The sequence below is a fragment of the Amborella trichopoda genome, chromosome 13 (genome assembly GCF_054954075.1).
Source record: "Amborella trichopoda isolate Santa Cruz 75 chromosome 13, AtrichopodaSantaCruz75HAP2 v2.0, whole genome shotgun sequence".
Lineage (NCBI taxonomy): Eukaryota > Viridiplantae > Streptophyta > Magnoliopsida > Amborellales > Amborellaceae > Amborella > Amborella trichopoda.
Window position 1 is genome coordinate 39,763,027 of NC_142348.1, and position 20,295 is coordinate 39,783,321.

The 20,295-nt window shown below is 34.1% G+C and overlaps 1 protein-coding gene across 4 annotated transcripts; it reads right to left on the reverse strand.

Moving 5' to 3' along the window:
* Window positions 1-2,203: 2,203 nt before the first annotated feature.
* LOC18446444 (ABC transporter G family member STR2) lies at window positions 2,204-7,864 on the reverse strand. Of its 4 annotated transcripts, none has more exons than XM_020674892.2 (4): window positions 7,436-7,864; window positions 5,259-5,705; window positions 3,923-4,551; window positions 2,204-3,357 (listed from the first exon to the last, which is right to left on the reverse strand). In XM_020674892.2, the coding sequence occupies exons 1-4, from the start codon at window positions 7,523-7,525 to the stop codon at window positions 2,376-2,378; spliced, it is 2,148 nt and encodes a 715-aa protein (XP_020530551.1). In that variant the 5' UTR covers window positions 7,526-7,864; the 3' UTR covers window positions 2,204-2,375. The 4 variants fall into 4 exon arrangements, with proteins under 4 accessions (XP_020530551.1, XP_020530553.1, XP_088710865.1 ...); XM_020674894.2 differs by having other exon boundaries at window positions 5,259-5,777; window positions 7,436-7,842; XM_088854739.1 differs by having other exon boundaries at window positions 5,259-5,671; window positions 7,436-7,768.
* Window positions 7,865-20,295: the final 12,431 nt, after the last annotated feature.

Here is a 20,295-nt window from a genome sequence, read left to right on the forward strand (position 1 = left end):
CATAATTGGGGCTATTTGAGGGGGTTACAAGGGATTTTGGTGAACCCGAACATCTAATAAGGAAAAATAGAAGGGACAATAGTTATTGAGCAGTGATTTCATGCAACGGTTGTATCCTAGTATAATGCAACTACAATTGTAAAAATCCATGTTTGTAGTATTTGTAAAACTCAAAATTTTGCACACACGCTCTCTTCGTCTCAATAATCAATCCCTAAAAAAAAAGTTCGATTTGAGCCTTTAGATATAGTCCAAATGAGTCATTCCAACAACGAATCTTGACCATTCATTTGGTGTTAGCCTTTACAAGCTCAAAATCATTTTTTTCTTTTTTAACATTGTTCATCTAATGCTAATAAAAGTCATTTAAAAATATTAAAAAAGAAAAAAATCCTTCTAAGGCTTCGATCTAAGCATCTTATCAAAATGGACGGCATATGTTAATTGGGCTAAAAAAATACTTTCGATGTTGTGTTTTCAATTTTTTATTTTTTGTGATTGTTCATTAGAATGAAAATACCGTATATTTTAAAATTTGGATCAAACAAATAGTCCTAACATAGTTTTTTAAGGTTATTGCATCATATTACTATAAAAATTTGGTGAAAGTTTTCTTTTTCTAGAAGGCATCAAATATTCAGTTAGCGACTTACCCTTGGCAAGCCTTATTATTTTAAGAAGGAAACTCATTCATAGCTTGTTAAACATGATTGGTCATTGCAAATCACAAGTTATTTAGTGGAAATTTGGCACTTAGTCCAAATAAAATGGACTATCTCAAGGCTAAGGAAGAGATTGTTGAACACAATTTGAGGGGGTTGGATGAACCTATTTATCTTTGAACCAAACTGGCACAAAAATCCCAATCTCAAAGCCACATATTCTTGTTGTTTCACTTTCGATAATTTGCTTTAAATAGCTTAAGAGGACGCGATCCGCACCAGATACATGAATTTATCAAGTTCAGTTTAGGGCTTTTTTTTTTTTTTTTGGGTAAGTTAAAAGTGGTGAGTCGGTGGGATTTTGGGCCCCTACCTTTTGATGAGAATGGAGTTAGAGATTTCATCATGGATTCAGCAATACTACTGCCAAGGCCCCAGGCCGTTCTCAAATAGTTTAGAATTAGTTTTCTGAAAGTTGTAGTGGGATGCTGTCAGTAGGAATGAAAACCACAATGTGGTGACTAAGGTGTGGGGGTCCTACCATTAGGACCGAGCCCCTTTCCTTCCATTTTGGACTTTCAATTTGTTGCTCTACTTCTACTCTAGTTTAGCTGATCCTTCTATGGCCTAATCCTTTCTTAGTTTATTTTCTTGGGAATCTAGTAAACACGCATATTGATTGATTCACTAGCTATTTTCTAGAGAACGTGAATTTTTCAGAACTGGTATTCTTTTTTCTTGCTTGGTGTTGGTTTTTTAAGTAAAAAAAAGCATCGTATGTTTCAAGGGAGGATACTCACGTACGAGCAGTTCATTAGAAGGATCACTTGCCATATTCGTGATTTGGCAGATGCTAAGGCCTGGACTTATCGCATCTTAGAAAAAGGCAATTACTGATAACTTACAACTTACGTGGCGGCAGCAAAGAATCAAGTTACCCATAATAATGGCATGGTCTTTTCTACATCCACAATATTTAAGCTAAATGTTGATGGGTCTTCTTTTCATAATTCAGACAGAGCAGGTTGGGGGATGTCAATAGAAGGGATGATGGATCCTTCATTGCCACTTTTTCGGTTCCCCTTGGTATTGCTTTTAATAATTCTACAGAATTTCAAGGTTTAGAAGCGGGTGTTGATTTAGCCATTCCAATGGACTGCTTCCCCCTACAAATCGAAAACAATTCCACCTTACTTGTTCAGGTCATACAAAGAAGGTGTAAATCTCCATATGCACTTCATACCATAGCTACTAACTGCAAATTCAAACTTGAGAATTATTATGGACCATTTGCCATGTTTACTGTTAGGCTAATGTGATGGCCAATGTATTTACTAAAAAGGCTACAATTTTTGTGAAGGCCACCATTTGTCACTCCAGACTTTCTTCACCTTCCTTTACTTCATGATGTGGCACAATTACCCCATTATAAGGTTGTAAAATAGTATGATGTAATTTTTTCTATCTTCTATTAATAAAAAATGAGTAGGGGGCTTCTCCCCCACTGATTTACCAAAAAAGAAACACACATACTAATAAAGTTCAGATAAAAAAACAATGATAATTATAACATTGAGAGTTATAGCCATTGGCCACAAAATATAATGTACCAAAAAAAACGGGAGAAAAGAAAAGAAAAAGCCTCCTCATTACCCTCCTTAGCCAAACCCAACTTATTACAGGTACCACCTTCCCCTTGCAACAGTTACACCTTCATGTCCTCTGGTTTTTGGAAGCAAACCTAAGAACAATATAAAATAGAATCCTGTAGAATATAGCCCACCCAATCAAATACAACACCCTATACCATTTTTGCTTCTCTTCTGTGGTAATGGCCAGCCCATCTAAAATATTTGTCCCTTTAATAATGCAAATTTCCCCCATTTTAGCAAAACAATCAGTAGTCGCATACTCATTTATCAGTAGCCCTTCATAAGGATATTTCATGGTGGATATCACATTCATCCAACGCCACCCCCTTGGTATGGCATCATGATTCAAGAAGTAGCCGCAAAACAGGAAGAACAATGCGGTGAAAGCGATCACAGATGCATATCCCAATATATAATTTGGCACCACCGAGCTCACGAACATGACAAATGAATTGGTTGATATCAAAGAAACATAGAGGACAAGGAGAAAATATAAGAACTCTCCCCTTAAGCTCAAAGCAAACCAGACAATGCCACTGTAAGTAGCAGCCTGTAGAGCCAGGAAGGGAAGATAGGTAATGAGCCCCGATATCACGTACGACGAAGCACGATAGGCATTATGAGAGGTTTCTCGAACAAAGATGAAGCGTTCTTGGATAAATGCTGGGACTGCATCATTAGAGGAGAAGAAGAAGAGGCATACAGTGAAAATGAAGAAACTAAGGCGTGCAGTTATTCCTTGGGTGTCATCCTTAGGTTTCATGAACATGGTGGCCATCATGAGGCCCATGACTGTGAGGACCATTTGTCTTGAGAGGAAGAGCTCCGGGGTGCGGCGAATGTTAACAAAGTTGCGGCGCATCAAGACCCAAGTCTCTGAGAGGAAGGGGTTTGCGAAATTTGGTGCAAGATGGCTGGCAAAGAAGGGGTTTTGGGGTGTATATTGAGTTAGATAGTCAGCTTCCTTTACTGTGTAGTCACTGCTACGAGGGGTTGGTGTTCCTGAGAGGATCGCCTTGGAGTAGTAGTAGCTTGGAGATAAGCTGTTGTAAAGTAAACAGAGTAAGCCATAGAGAAAATAGTATCCAACACATGAAATTTTTTTTTTTTTTAATATGTTCACAATTGGATCAGTCTCAATCTTATGTAGATGAAGGTGCTATTATCGATTAATTCAACAAAATTTATCCTAGGAAATGGCACAATAATGAACACCAGCATAAATGAAACAAGATATCTAGAAACATAAAATTTAAATAACAATACCCAAACCCCTCAGAAATTCTTTTCAATGACTTTGACCTCAGGCTATTGTCACTGGTTTACTCATCAAACTAGAACCCTAGAAATGGATGTTTTCATTTTGAACCTAAGAGGTTCAAATGTTAATAACCCTCTATAGTTCCAATTCCTAGTGTCCTACATCTTACAAGTAGGTCATCTGGGTACTGCCTTGAAATGTACCCCTCCATAATTTCCCCCCAGTCATGTCTTGCATGAGCTCTCAACCCATTTCACCATTATGCATAAGTTTTTTAAACAAAGTTTTAGTGTGCTAAAAAATTAAGACAACCCTAGGGCCTCCATCGAGGGCAAAACCGTAATTACCTTGCCCGATTCCTGCTCTTCCAATCTGAGGGCCGCGTCAACCCAAGCGCCTCCATCACCCCGCTCTGTGTCCCGCTCCATGGTGACTTGGGCCTCACACTATGATCATAAGCGTTTCGCGGGCCCCGCGCTGGCATCGGCGATGGTGATGGCAAAGCTGTTGCCCCGGGAAGCAACGGTGGCCTCACTCCAGTACGACGAAAGTCAGCAATTGGTCCTACACCAAGCTCAGAACGATTGTAGTCCTGGATCACATCAATTAAATACTCTGTGGCGCTCTCGCCAGGTGGGACCCTCCTTCCCATGCGACCGAGGTGGTGGGCCACGTCTTTGGGGGATCCCTGATAGATAAGCTGGCCTTGAGCGAGGACGATCAAGTGGTCAAGGAAGAGTTGGATTCGAGAGGAAGGTTGGTGTATGGTTAGGATTACAGTGCTTCCAGAGCGCGCAATGTGATGGACCTTTTCGATGACACCATAGGCATTGGTGGAGTCGAGCCCGGAGGTGGGCTCATCGAGGAAGAGGAGGGATGGGCCATGGATGATGTCAATACCGATTGAGACACGCCGTCGCTCACCGCCAGATATACCACGGGTGCCTTCGTCGCCGATGTACGTGTTGCGAGAATCCTGTAACAAAATAACTAAAAAAGAAGTATCACCTACATAATCACACAAGTGCTTGTTTTAGAAAAGGGTGACTTTTATACTATTCAATTAAGGTGCAACTCAAAACTATGCAATTGCCATGCCAAAAAGCCATGCAATGGTATAAAAATTTAATTTCATCACTGATTATGAAATTCTAAGTTTAGAAAGTGATATAGATCCAACAGATCTATAAACAATTAAAAATTTTGAAAATTGATGGTCCACGCATACAATATTTTAAAAAATTGAATTTTTTTTTTTTTTTTCTTTTTTCTTCTTTATATCTATCAATGTTGGAATCTTTTAGCAATCGAACGACCTTTTCCAAAAGGTTTTCAAGATGTGCCTTACTTCAATAGCATAAAGTTACACTTTGTATAAACTTTTTCCTTTGGAACATTGAAATATTATTCCATTATCATCCGGTGCTCACGGTTTTTTTTTTTTTTCCTTTTGTAAAATGACTTCTCGTTGGATGTTTAGAAATAGTAAGTGCATCTAACTCACTATGCAACATGTAAATGCAGCCCCATCATCTGCTCTCCTCTTAATATCACACATTTGATGATCTTCCATGTCTTATAAATCTTGCATGTATAAAAGACATGATAGTCACTGTAGATTTTCATGTCCCTGGAGAGAGACAGAGAGGGAGAGAAAGAGAGAGAGAGAGAGAGAGGACAGACCGTGAGCCCGAGCTGCTCGATGAGCTTCTCGACCCTCAGCTTCTTATCTGAACTCGGTATCGGCCCCAGCCTCAAATCTGCCGCAAACATCAAAGTCTCATACACGGTAAGCATCGGAAAGAGGCGATCATCCTGCATGATATATGCAGACATTCTCTTCACCAAACTTGGGTTCATCTCGGCACCATCGAGTGCTACACGGCCCCTCAAACTACCACTTGCTATGCGGCCTGCCAGACCATCCAAGAACGTCGACTTCCCTGCCCCGCTCGGCCCCATCACCGCCGTAACACAGCCTTTCGGAGCATAACCTGAGATGTCAGAGAGGAGATCGACTTCACTTGATATCCACTTTTCGTCGACTTTTTCCTTCTTTATGACAGTGTAAGTGAGGCTGGTGAACTCCAAACCGCCTGTCATCATGGGGGCAGGAAGGTGATGCTCCACCTGAAAATGAGATTGGTGGTCTCTTTCTTGTTGGTGCTCAGGTTTGTTAGGCAGGAAAGAACTGGACAATCACTTTTTCATGTTTGTTATGTGAGAAATCAATAGTTAGTGTAGTATCCGGTAAAGTCCTTTCCTAGCTTTATGAAAATGGGAAAATATAGTATAAAAGACAGTATACGATGAAACCATTTACTTTTGATGTAAGGTGGTCACAATTAATCTTGACCATTGGATGTGATACTGGGTGGTTACATTTATTTCATTGACCAAGTTCAAAGTTCAAAAGAAATGTTTTCGAACTTTGTGACACATCCAAGCTATCAAATTTCATATCTGATTGTAAATAATTATGAACTCCCTATACCAAAAGAAAATGATCTCATTGTATACAATCCTATAATATAAAGACGCAGCTAGAGTGCAGGCAGTCAGCATGGTAACTCCCCATCACCAATCTCCAACAAATTGGATGGCGGCGATGGGGAGTTACGATGCGGGCTGTCCGCATATGACCCTTTTCCATGGGCTGCCAGCATATAAATTTTTTCCATGGTATAACTCCCATGGTGAACCCTGAAAAGGGATTTATAGGAAGGAAAGCTGCAACTGAACATAGGCAGGGAAGTGTATTGGAATTGATACAAGAATAGCAAAGATTACGGGCGTAAGGGCATATTTGTTTCATTGAAAAGCTCTCTCCCGATAGAGCTTTCCGATATGAATGCTCTGCCACATGGGAAAGTGATTCATATCAAATGGGTATGAAAGCACATTCTCACTGAAATGCATTGGTGGGGAGCTTTTGGCCTACTATAGGGCTTTCGTAGGCGCTATAGTATCCATCTGCTTTCTACTAAAACAAAATCGTTGGTACTGCAGGAAAGTTCTCTCTTTCAAGCCAAAAAAACATGGTTTAAGAGCATTGTAGACGTCCAACAAAAGCATATACGGTGATCTCATGAGAGCAAAGCACTAGAATGTGAGATCACTCAAGTGGTTTTTCTACTGCTTTATCTCCATCACTGTCCATCCAACTGCTCAGGTGGTGGTTTTTCTACTGCTCTATCTCCACCGCTATCCATCCATTAATTACTCAGCAAAGATGTTTGTTTTGGAAATTCCATGGTACCTTTTTTTAAAAAATGTTTTATTGTAAGTGTTAACCATAGAAATAGAGCTTAAGACGTTATGTTGAGACACCAGCCCCTAATCACCTATACCCCGATCCCGTATAGAAATTTTGTGGCGGCATAAATCATACTGTAAAGGAATACGAGGGAAAATATGTATGTGGCTTTTATCTTCTTCTTTTTTGTTGTTTTTGAGTAATTAAGTGGATAAGATATGCCCTTACGAATTTTTTAAGATAGATTAAAGAGTTAGCTTTTTTGAAAGTGTCGGCAAGATTGAAAACCAAAACATAGTAATTAGGTTCTAGGGTGCTACCACCACGACCCAGCCTTTTTCCTAAGACTTTTATCAATTTATAACATGAAAATAATTAGAATATGGTGCTACCAACTGCAAAACTCTCTCTCTCATTTCTTTGCTAGAGAGAGATGCTTGGAAATGACAAACAAACAGAGGGTATATGTTGACGGTTATAACAGTAAAATATATTAAGATAAAAAACCTTAATATCTTTGCTGCTATAACCATCAACAATATGGAAACATGATGCGTCAAATACATAAATATAACATATGAAAGTGATAATAGTGAAGATATACCTCATGTGGCTTCTTAAGAGCATCTATGACCACTTCAGCAGGCGGTCCACTATCCCTATGAAAGTGCCTGTTATTGTCGTTCGGAGCCATCGTCTCTCTCTTCGTTCCCAGAACCCTTCAAGACTGAGTTTGTTGATTCGTTAATGGAAAGTAAGCATTTGAGAGAGAGAAAGAACGTTAGAGAGAGAGAATTGTTAGAGAGTGGTTTAGGCCCCCAAGAATGGGGAAGGAGAGGGGGATGGTTGCAGGGAATTTAAGAGTGAGAAGAGAGGGTGTATTGGGATTTTCGTTTTGTAGATTAGACCAAAGCTGCGTGTTTGTATGGAAGTGGACGCAGGGCGTAGTATCATTCTTTGTTTTCATCATCGCCTGCAGTTTGACGCTACCCCTGCCTTTCTCCCTCCTTCCAAAATACTCACAATTTTTATTTCTTCTCAAACATGGGAAAGCTTTCAAAATAGATATGAGATACCAACATTTTAATTTCATTAAAGGTTAATTGTTTGGTATAAGCACTAAAAGTTAGCGTGAAAGCCGGTAAAAGCACCATGGTTTTATACTTAATTCCCTCTTAGTTGTTTGGTATAAGCACTAAAAGTTAAACAAGAAAAGCCGATAAAAGCACCATGGTTTTGTATTTTTCCCTTGGATAATGTATACTACAAAACCATTTACTATTATTACAAGAAGGTCACAATCACTTCTAATAATTGGATGTCAAATTGGATGGATTGAGGAGGGTCAAGAAGTTTGCGAGTTCTTTTTTGAACTTCTAGACTAGTCAATCACATGCTTGAAATCACTTCATCTAGAATCTATGGGATAAGATTGACTATGATCTCTTTGTACTAAAAATAAATAATCTCTGATACTTGTACTTTTTTTATATATGAAATTTTAACATGTACACCAGATAATCATTTTTTAAAAAGAAATTCGATTTTGAGTTTTTAAACATTTGGATTTACCAGTTCAAAATAATTAAACTGCCTCTATTCAATCTTAAGGTATTACCCTTTTCGGGTACATATGAAGAAGAGTAATTTATTTTGCCTTTTTGAAGAAGTGATCATGTCTCCAAAATTTAGGGTTTTCAAAGTACTCCTACAGTGCATTTTATGGGGGTGAGTGTTGTGCGTGGAAGCTCTAAACCCAATGGATTGATTTTTGACAAATAAAATACGAGAAAAAAAAACCGGCAACAAGCAAATAAAATAAGAAAAAAATAGAGAATACAAAGAATTTACGTGGGTCACCCTAAAAGGCTACATCTACGGGTACGTCAAACTAAAATCCATTATACCAATGAAAGTTACATCATAGATTTTAGGACATAAAGTTGCATCTCTAACCCTCGACAAAACCCAATCAAGCAAACCCTTTTATGCCACTCTCCCGACCTATACCACATGTCGTTCTTCCTTCATTTTACTTTTGGCAATCATTACCGATAACACCAGATAGAGACATAAGAGCAACAATGTTTTCCTCTATAAGAAGTTCTCTTATCTCTAAGAAGAAGCCACATTTCCCATATGGTGATCCAAATAGGACATACATATTCTTTCATCTTTCATCTCATAAGAAGCCAAATTTTCGATATGGTGACCCAAACAGAGCATACATATTCTTTCATCTTTCATCTCATATGCATAAGGTTAAGAATCCATACTAAATAGAAAACTTCCCATAGATGTTATATATATATATATATATATATATATATATATAAACTAAGTGATATATCCAAGATTCTTTATTTTTTTTGAATTTCTATTCCCTTTAGTAAATTCATCAACATCAGTCCCATATAATACGGGTTTTTCGTGGGGTGATTTTGAGTATACCCATACATCCAACAAGGAAAAATACTCTCGTGGGATAATAAAATCTGTTCACTATAAAAACAATAGGAAATGTCAATGGCTGTACATTAAGCACAAATGCTTTTTGTATATTTACAAAAAGTTATCCATGGTGAAAACAGGGAAATTATCTTACTGCCCTCATCTTTAAGGAATATTCATAAACACGACCCTTCCCTTTTGGGTTCAATGTGTTTCCTCTCTCTTGCAACAATTAAATACCTTACCCAAATTGGAGTTGGTTTATAGATAATGACAAGGGCACTCGCACGGCTGTACGTGTCTTTCTTCTCCTATAACTCATCGTTGATACCCTTCACAGACAACAAGCATTGTTCATTAGATGCCAAAATGTTTCCTTGATGGCAATTACCAATGATTTTGTCATGTTCATGAGGAATAAAATGAAGCAACCTCCTTCAAATTTCTCTGGAGAAGAAGAATTCAATAGGATGTGAAGCTCTTCTCATTGGGCTTTGGTCTCCAAAATTAATTTTGGCGATCAAGTGTTTGAATCCTTGAAGTTTGTTCTCCCTATCAGGGGAAGCAATATGGGCCACGCTCTTAGCACGGTCTGTCCAAAAGGTTAGTTTTATTTTTTTGGGTAGTTCAGTAGGGAAAGAGTCCCTACCTATAATAAGAATGGTATTCTCAATCAATTAATTATATGTTATATGTGATATTTTTAGAAATATATGTGAAAGAAAATATGAGTCACATTTGGAACTTGCTTTTATTCGGTCAATCAAATTCTCTATCTAGTTTTCCAAGGTCTTATGGAGCTTATCGGTGCATTTTGAAGGGTTTTGGGCGGCGCAAAATACATCTCTTTTTGTGATTCTTGCTTCTTCTTTTTTCTTCTTCCTATTTTCTTTTTCACATGTATGGAAGAAACCACTGATAGCTTTTTCTGTATCAGTCTCTTCTATTATTTTGCCGGTATGCAATTTTTTTTATTTATTATTGTATCGTATGTTGACACGTGTCGATGCTTTTCCACATATCGATATTTAAGGTGTATTTGACAACTGGAAGTTCCAAAGTCTTCTAGCCAAAACTGTGAAGGTGCTATAGCATTTCCTAGTTTGACAACTAAGAATTGTACGGCACTTGGAAGTGTGCAATGCACCTCCATGCACTCCCTTGGGAGTGTGAGTTTCTCGCACTTCTCATAGGAAGCTCACCCTTAAAAGTTGAGGGTGAGTTGGCCTCATTGGTGTGCATCTATAAAAATATAAAATAATATACATAAAAAATAAAATAACCAAAATGCCCATGATATTTCAAGAGATTTTGGTTATTTACTTCTTTTAATTTATTTTTTCACCAATGCATGTGGGTTAGAAGTACTAATAACCAAAATTTTAGCTCAACCCAACAAATATAATTGAATACTCAAACATGCTCATAAAACCGAGATATTCTGGGTTTTGAAACTTTGAGGGTCACTTCCAACAAGGGCGCACTTTTTAAAATATAAATCAAAATTTTATATAAAATAAATAACAAAAAATACCTCTAAAAATTCAAAAGCATTTTGGTTATTTGTTTTATTAAAAATAAAACATCTAAAAATTGAACCATAATTAGAAGTGTGAATGCTCAAGAATTCAATCAAATCCGATTGATAGAGATACAAACTCTCAACAACCTGATCTTGAGTGAGTGTGAGCAAGCTACTGCAGGAAAATTGCTATACCATTTTTTAAAATATTTTAATAAATTAAAACAACCAAAGGAATATGAGATTAGGTATTTTAAACATTTTAGTTAATTATAATTTTATTTACTACATATCCTCAACAGCCCGATCTTGAGAGTGTGTGAGTGAGCACACTACTGCAGGAAAAATGTTATGACATTTTTTAAAATATTTTAATAAATTAAAACAACCAAAGTAATATGAGATTAGATATTTTAGATCTTTTATTTTATTAGGGTGTTACTTACTACATATTTTAACATGTGAGCCCTTGTTGGACTGTGTAGACTCCCAAAATTTCAACTTGGTTAGATTTGTAAAAATAAAATTAAAATTCAAAGAGTTGATGCGCTCTTACCAATCCGATCAAGGATCATATGGTTCAGGTTGGCATGCTCAACTTTAGGAAAAAGGAGATACTCTCCCCAGCCCCCATTTTATATATACACACATATACTTCATTATTAAGCCACAGCTAGGGACCCTATCTCTAGAGAGTACAATATTAAGCCACAGCTAAGGGTAGGACATTTTTCAAATAAAGGGGACCCTATCTCTAGGAGGATGTAGGGTATGTGACCTTCAAGTAGAGAAGTTTAGGACAGGTACGGTATCTTTCTATTTTTCAAAAATAGGAAATCGTTTTTTTGTTTTTGGATAAAGAGCTATTTTAGGATAGGATGACCGATAAAATCTATATACTTTGAGAGATTTAAGGAAAAGATGTACATTGTATATGGAATACATATTATTGAAAAAATATGAAAGTAAAAATAAATATGCCTTGATGTATATTAGGCTTTTTCATTAAGGAAAGAGTTTATATAAGGGTGAGGCCCTAAATAATTAAATAAAGGCGCTCCTAAAAAATTCACTAGAAGAGGTTGTTTTGATGCCCAAAAATTCTAATATAGATCATCTCAACCTCAAGATGTATGGACATGAGAAAAAATGAATTTGAAGTATTCAAAATAATGCATCTTCTAATGCATTTTTTAGACTGTTACCTTTCAAAATTTTCAAATATTCAAAGATCTACTTGATCTACTCTATTTTTGAAACTTCGAATTTAATAATTAGAGTAGAAAATAAATTTTCAGGCCATTAGATTTTCAATTCTGAAACATCATCTTTTTTATACTATTTAAAGGTGCACCTGATTTTGATTGTTTAGAGCCTTACGTTCATACAAACTACACCCTTTTTATTAAATATGTAATTATTAATTAAAATTACTAAATTATGAGTAATATATGTCCAACAAAATATATTCTACTCATAGAATTATTTTAATAATAAATATGTATTTAAATAAACAATAAATATTGCTATTTTAATAATAAATATTTTAAATAATAATAAGAATACAATTACACATAAATATTATTATTATTATTATACAAAAATATCATTATCATAAAAATTAGATAATAATGTAATATTTTTCTATAATGTTAATAAAGAATTATACAAAATAGACAATATTGTAATATTGATACAATATGATTTTAATATTAAAATGATAATGTAATATAATAATAATAAAATAAAATTATAGGTCGTTACTATATTGTTAAAATAAAATTATAGGTCGTTGCTATTATATAACATTATTATATGACAATACAATATTATATTACTATATCATATTACAATATAACAATACCCTAATATTAATGGTGAGGGTTCATAATAAGAAAATATTAAATGATCAATATTTCACTATGAATATTTAAAAAATAAATGATGCCGATAAAAATGAATATTATAACTCGTTATTGTAATATGCATTGAACATTATAATATTATAAAATCAATATTTATATAGTATTATAATATTAATAAATATTACAAAAAAATTATTTTATTCTTTTTTTTTGTGTTTTCTAATAAATGATAAAGAAAAATATGACTAGAATTGATGTAGTCATATGGTGTATATTTTTTATATAAACCATATAACGGTTCATATTTTTTATAGTGTATGTTATGATTCATTCCCCATGAAAGTGAGGATTCTTGGAAATAATGTTATGTTTGTAAAAAGATAAGTGATGGGTTCCTTACGTACAATGAAGATGTGGATAAGGGAAGTTTTGTTTAAATATGTGCATATCCTCTTAAGTTGTGTTCTAAGAACCAAAGAGAAAGAAGACTTGTGAAAAGTCTCACAAGCATGCAAACGCGATTGCATACCTGCACGTGTGTGTGTGCGAGAGTGAAGGCGCTTAAAGACTCACTGTGCATTTTACATTAGCGTATGAAGTGCCCCTCGCCCGAGCACATGTACAAGTTGAGCTCGGTTCTAGTGGATTGGTGTGTTCTGGAGAACTACACCCCTTCAATGAAGATGTGCGGCTTTGGTGGATTGGTGCGTTCGGTACTTAAATTATTCCGGTGAAGACGCGTGAGAGTTACATGTGACTTTTACTAACTTCTGAACAACTACGGTGTTAGTTTCCCGAAACCGGAAGAGATGTTACAGGTTATCCTGATACATGTCACTTCTAGCAGATGCACCGTTCCGATGGATTCTCGACTTAATGTGTACTTGAACAGTCACACATAGTAGATGAAAGGTACTTTATCTCTCTATGAGTAGAGACTTGTTTCCTCGAGTTTTTATAAAAAGCTTAAACATCAAGTTTTCTTACTGTTAATTTCGCTATCTAAAAAGAGGCAATTATGGTACTCTAAATCTTACAATACCTATGCATTTGTATTGGCAAGATAGTTTTTGTGATTCTTTGTTCACATGTATCTTGATCATATATTTACTTGATAGAAACTTAGATGCATACTGATTCATATCAGCAAGAGTCAAATGTTATCTTGAATAATCAATTTAGCGTCTGGGATCAGAGAGATTAAAATTGTTTTACTTCAAAATGTTATCATGAAAAATCAATTTAACGTGTCTGGGATAAGAGAGATTGAAACTGTTTTACTTGTTGCATCTCTTATTTTGCCCCTTTCACTCACCATTTTCAACACAACCATGTAGCACACGGATTTTATTGTCCTCCATTTCACCCACCATTACCAAAAGTGTACAACCTTTCTTCAATCTAAATTAAGACCATGCTTGTATTCATCATGGATGGGAAAGTGAATGATATTGAAAAAGAAAGGGTTATGAGTTTTTAAACAGATCTAACCATCTATATCAAATTTCAACTTTTGGGCATTATTTTTTCAACTTAGGGTGCTCTTTTTAATCTTTTAACATTGGTTGCTATGAAGGCTAGCTTGCATCGCCAAAATCATTGAAGGCATTAAATCATCACACCTAATATTGAATAGACCTAAATAAGCAATGACATTTTGGTAGTTTAACCCTATATGAGTAGCTCTAGTAAATAATAAAAAATGCCTCGGGTTGTTCAGAGGTAGCAACATGGAAGAAGGGTTTATGGTGAAAAGAAAAGATGAGTTCAGTAATGCGAACCGAGACATACGATCAAAGTGTTAGGCCGTACAAAATGTTGTTTTTGACAATTAGAAGCTGGAAAATTGGGAGTTCTCAGGTCTAGAAGCTGGGAGATTTGTATTTGGATATGTAAAATATTGTGTTTGATTACTTATTTGAAACTTGAAGGAATTATAGGTGTTTTGACAATAGAGTAAGCATTATTATTGGATTTATTGAAAGTTTAAAGTATTACTCTAATGAGATTAGGTAAGGCTATAAAACTATTGTTCAATGGCTTTAGTTTTTATACAGTAAATGTAAATCATATTTCTATATTGTGTCATCTTTACATATCTGGTTTTTTTACTCTATTTTTTTTTAGCCAAATCTAAAATATTCATGATTCTATAATTTACCTTATTTTTCGCGATCCATAGTTTTATGTGATTTTTTTCTTTTGAATGTTTTAAATAAAATCGATTTAATTCTAATATTTTGGCTTGCCGATATTTTATTATTCCGCAACTTGCTAACTATAGTCACAATCACCCTTGACATTGGACACTGAATCGGGAGTTGAGGCAGATGATGTTGCGGCATTAACCATGTTGAGAAAAAATTTAGAACTGTGACCCACTCAAAGCTATTTAAATTTATCGAGGAATGAGCTATATATTTCACAAGGGATGACCTCTATAGGTCTATTACATTCTTTGATGACAACCACTCACAAAGCTATTTAAATTTCACAAGGAATGAGCTATATATTTCACAAGGGATGACGTATAAAGGTCTATTACATTCTTTGATGACAAAGGCAAATTATGGTACGGGTGTTTTTTAATTTTTTTTTAGGTAATTGAGTTAGAAAGACATGCTCTTACCTATTTTTTAAAATAGTTTAAAAATTAATTTTTTTTAAGGTGTTAATGGGGTGATATAAGTGGTAATGAAAACAACAATTTGGAGTATAGGATCCAATTTTAGTGTGTCTGCACTAGCACTTCTTATGGTGGGGGCCCTTAAATCCACACTATCAATGACATGGTTTTTATGAGTCCCTATAAAAATGAGTAACCTCTTAAAAATCTATTTTTTTAGATTGAATTTTGGACTTAATTTTGAAGGACACATAATCTCTAACATGGAGATCATGAATATGAAAATTAAAATTTTTTTTAAATTAAAAATAACAATTTATTAAAAAAACATTTGGACCGTTAGTTTCAATTATTTTTAGATGGACTACCTATTTGCATCCATCTTTAAAATTGATGCTACGTACCTTAGGGACCGTACATATAGAAATCTGGTCCCCGCTGCATGAAACAATTTTCCATCCGATACGGTTTCTATGAGTCCATGTAGCAATGGGTCACCTCTTAAAAATATATTTTTGAGATGGATTTTTTGACCTAATTTTTAAGGACACATAATATCTAACATGGAGATCATGAATATGAATAAATAAATAAATTGTGAAAGTTAAAAATAATAATTCTATTAAAAAGACATTTGGGTCGATAGTTTCAATTATTTTTAGATGGACTACCTATTTGCATTCATCTTTAAAATGAATGCTTTGTACCTCAAGGACTGCAAATGTAGAAATAGGGTTCCCATGAAACAATTTTCCATCAAGTATGTACATGGTGCCCAAATTTCAAGATAGGCAACAGGGGAAGTGGAACGTCCGTTGCTCTTCAGTCAGTAGCACAACTCGTGTTTGAACTATTGGAGAGTGGCCACTACGGCTTCATGACCACTATAATGTTCATGGTCCATCTCTTACCTTCTATTTTAAATATATTTAATTTAATTTAATTATATTATAAACTTGCTATAATGGTCTCATTGCATTCGAATCATTTGATTATCTTTCATGGTAAATTCCATTCTCTTCTTTCTTTTCTTAACTACCCATCAATGATATTCTAATAGTTACTTTAAACCAAATATTTTTCTTTGGGGTAAGAGAGAGAATGATAAAAAAAAAGAATGGAAGCTTAGCTATTAATATGTGTAGAGAGCAATCTAGACCATTTGATGAAAAATTTGTCATAGGTGGCAAGGGGATAAGCTCCAATGCTTATAAAAGGAGCTCAAATAACCTATTAGAAAATACAAAAAAAAAATCCCAAAGGCATTGCCCATCTTTCTAATTATCCACAAGCATTACAGCAAAATTCTTTTTTCCATATCTATCTTTCTCTCTCTATCATTTTCAATCGCATTTTTTTAAATTATTTTCTCCCTGTAATTTTCAATCGAATATTTTTTTCAATTATTTTTCGGCATGAATTTCAAAGATGTTGGTTGAAAAACAACAAAAACCCACAAATGGCAATGTTCTAGAGAGAGAAAGGAATGTATGAAGAAGAAGAGCAACTAACAACTTTTATTAAGTTCTCTCCCCAAATTCAAATTAAGGTGTTTAAGAGGTAGATCATTTAGCATGATTTTTTTGGCTAATTTCCCCTCTATTTTTCATCTTTGTTGCCCCTTTCCCTCTTCTCTGATTAGCGATGAACATGAGAAAATAAGCTAATATTACCATCGTTTGAAATAAAAAATCTTAAACATCCAACTTTCATACAAAGATTTCCAATTCAAAGAGCTAAAAATTTCTTCATACAAATATTTCCAATTAAAAGAGCTAAAAATTTCAATTAAATTTCCCTTGTATATAGCAAAAGCTAGAGATAAAATAAACGTAATCCTCCAAGGGCCCCTTTGGTTCCGTGGATTCAGATTTCTAGGAGTTACTTTACCTGAAAAAGTTGGGCCAATCTTGTTTGGTTCGCTTAGAATCGATGTTTCCGTTGGAATTGAGATTTTCGTAGGATTCCTAAATACTTATTTTAAGCCAATATTTTGGAAATCTCAATTCCACCAAAATAGGTGGAATTAACATTCTATGGAGAAATGACCCATTTTGCTACTGAAGAACAAAAAATATTAAAATTTTACGGAGGGAAATTATATCAAATTTTAGAGAAAGAAAACATATTAAAATTTTAAAAATGAAACTATATCAAAATTTTAGAGAGATAAAGCATACGAAATTTTTTAGAGAGAGAAAATATACAAAAAAAAATAGAGAGATAAAATATCTCAAATTTTTAGAGAAAAAAACTATGTCAAATTTAAAGTTTTAGAGATACCAAATTAAAATTTTAAAGAGAGAAACTATCTCAAATCTTAAGTTTTAGAGAGAGAGAGAGAGAGAGAGAGAGAGAAAGAGAGAATATCTTAAATTGAGAGAAAAAAACTGTATTAAATTTTAGAAAGATGAACTACTTAAAAAAATTTAGAAAGAAGTATCTCAAAAAACTTAGAAAGAGTGATTATCTCAAATTTTAAGTTTTAGAGAGAACGTATTAAAATTTTAGAGATTAAAAATTAGGTCAAATTTTAGATAGATAAACTACCTGAAAATTTTTAGAGAAAGAAACTATCTCAAATTTTGAGTTTTAAAGCGAGAAAATATCTTAAAAACTTTAGAGAGATAAACTATATCAAAATTTAGACATATAAAGTACCTATTTAAAAAAATATAGATAGAGAAACTATCTCAAATTTTAAGGTTTCGAGAGAAAGAGTATATTAAAATTTTAGAGAGAAACTACTTGAAGATTTTAGAGAGAAAAATTATCTCAAATTAAGTTTTAGAAAGAGAAAATATCTTAAAACTTTTATATAGAGAAACTATATCAAATTTTAGATAGAGAAAGTATCTGAAATTTCTAAAGAGAGAAATCATTTAAAAAATCTCAACTTTTAAGTTTTAGAGAGAGAAAATATATTAAAATTTTAGGGAGATAAACTACTTGAAAATTTTAAAGAGGGAAACCCTCACAATATTTAAGTTTTAGATAGAGAAAGCATATTAAAATTTTATAGAGTAATTATATCAAATTTTAAAGTGAGAAAGTACCTAAAAATTTTATAGAGAGAAACTACCTTAAAGTTTTTAGAAAGAAACTACCTCAAATTTTAAATTTTAGATAGAAAAAGTACCTTAAAATGTTAAAGAGTGAAACTATATCATATTCTAGAGAGAGAAACTACTTGAAATTGTTTAGAGAGAGAGAAACTATCTCAAAATTTTTATAAAGAGAAATCATCCCAAATTTTAAGTTTTAGAGAGAGAAACTATATCAAATTTTAGAGAGATAAAATATGTAAAATTTTTAGAGAGAGAAGCTATCAAATTTTTTAGAGAGAGAAACTGTCAATTTTTTTAGAGAGATGGACTATTTTAAATTTTAAGTTTTTGAAAGAGAGTGTCTTAAAATTTTAGAGAAAGTTTTAGAAAGAGAAACTATCTCAAAAGTTTTCAAGAGAGAGATGAAGGATTTGCATTCCAAAAAAAAGATATTTCAGACAATCCAAACAAGAAATTTATATTTTCTTGATTTCTACGAGGTACAATCCAACCAATATACACCAGATTCCAAAAAATGTCAAATCTAGTAAAGCTCAATTTCAGGATTGACTTTTCTCATGATCGAAAAATCCATGGATCCAAACAAGCCCTAAAGGAAAATCAATCAAGACGAGACATCTTTTATTTAGAGATAGCAAATCTTTTTTCCAATTATTTGGGATCGAAAAAGAAAAAAAAACTTCCTTATGATATACAGTCCCATGTGCATGTCCCTCACTTTGTAATAAATGGCAATGGGGCCCTAATCCGACCCAAGACCAGGTGGCTATATCCGACACAGGTCTGGATATGGTCGGGTCTCGGTCCAAAACCTCAATCCAAAGACTATTTGGGTCCAGGTCGGGTAGGACTCAATTTGTACTCAAACTATTAGAGAAAAAATACTTCAAGCCCTATTCATTTGGGTGTATTAAGGATCATAGTCATCTTTAGTTATTAAATGACAAATCAAACGATTTGAAATCTAATAAGGGGTGATTGTGACATTGTTGTTAATAATGTTGATATATGATAGAAAAATAGGTCAAAAAAAAAAAAACTCATAATAGTGGCAATAGACTCAATCACACTCAGGACCCGATTGGGTAGACCCGAAACCCGACAGGTTGCGTCTGGATCTAAAACTTGGACCTTAATATGTTCAGATCTAGGTCCTCCAATCGGACCCGACCCATTGCCACCCCAACCCGATGGGAAGAAGTAATAGGAAATAATATGACCCGCAGGATCCTAGAAAGCAGTGGGCACTATCAATCGCTGGGTGGGGGAATGAGGGTGGAAAGAGTGGTCCGTACCAAAACACGAATGGATTATAATAACATTAGTACTTTCTCTCCAATCACCTCGGCTGTGTGGTTTTTATTCGACTTGAGTTACTCGGGCTTTGAGTTGTTTTCACTCGAAGGTCCAATTCAGGAATATTATAAAAAATAAAAAATAAATATATATATAATTTAAAAAAATAAAAAATATATTTGTAACATGTTTATTTATTTTTATATCATTTTAACAAAAAATGGAATGCATTTTGGTTTTGAATACTTTTTTTTATATTTTCCTTTCATTTTAAACTCATTTTTAAAATTTATTTTTTGGCTACTTTTTTAACCACAATTTATTGTATTTTGTTAAATTCTATTTTACATATATTTTTCTATTTTTTGGATTTTTTTAATAATTTTCAAGTACTATAATACTTAATTGTACTCCGGCCAAATTATTTGGACTCGGACGAGTACTTGGCTAGGGACATGGGCCAATTAATCGGCCCGAGTCGACTTTTCCAATATTGACCTGCACAAAAATACGACGGGTATAATTTTCCAATACACTCAAGGGATTATATATGTACACTATGTTCTTGCGGGAGCATGGTATACGCCCTCTATACAATCTATGCTCTCTCACTCATATCCGGAAAATTGTTTCATG

Excerpts from the sequence above, each read along its gene's own strand:
- LOC18446444 (XM_020674892.2), bottom strand. The coding sequence starts at position 7,525 with ATGGCTCCGAACGACAATAACAGGCACTTTCATAGGGATAGTGGACCG. Across the intron at positions 5,706-7,435 it reads CTCTTAAGAAGCCACATGAG|GTGGAGCATCACCTTCCTGC; the intron begins GTATATCTTCAC and ends TCTCATTTTCAG. Across the intron at positions 3,358-3,922 it reads AAGAGCAGGAATCGGGCAAG|CTTATCTCCAAGCTACTACT; the intron begins GTAATTACGGTT and ends ACTTTACAACAG.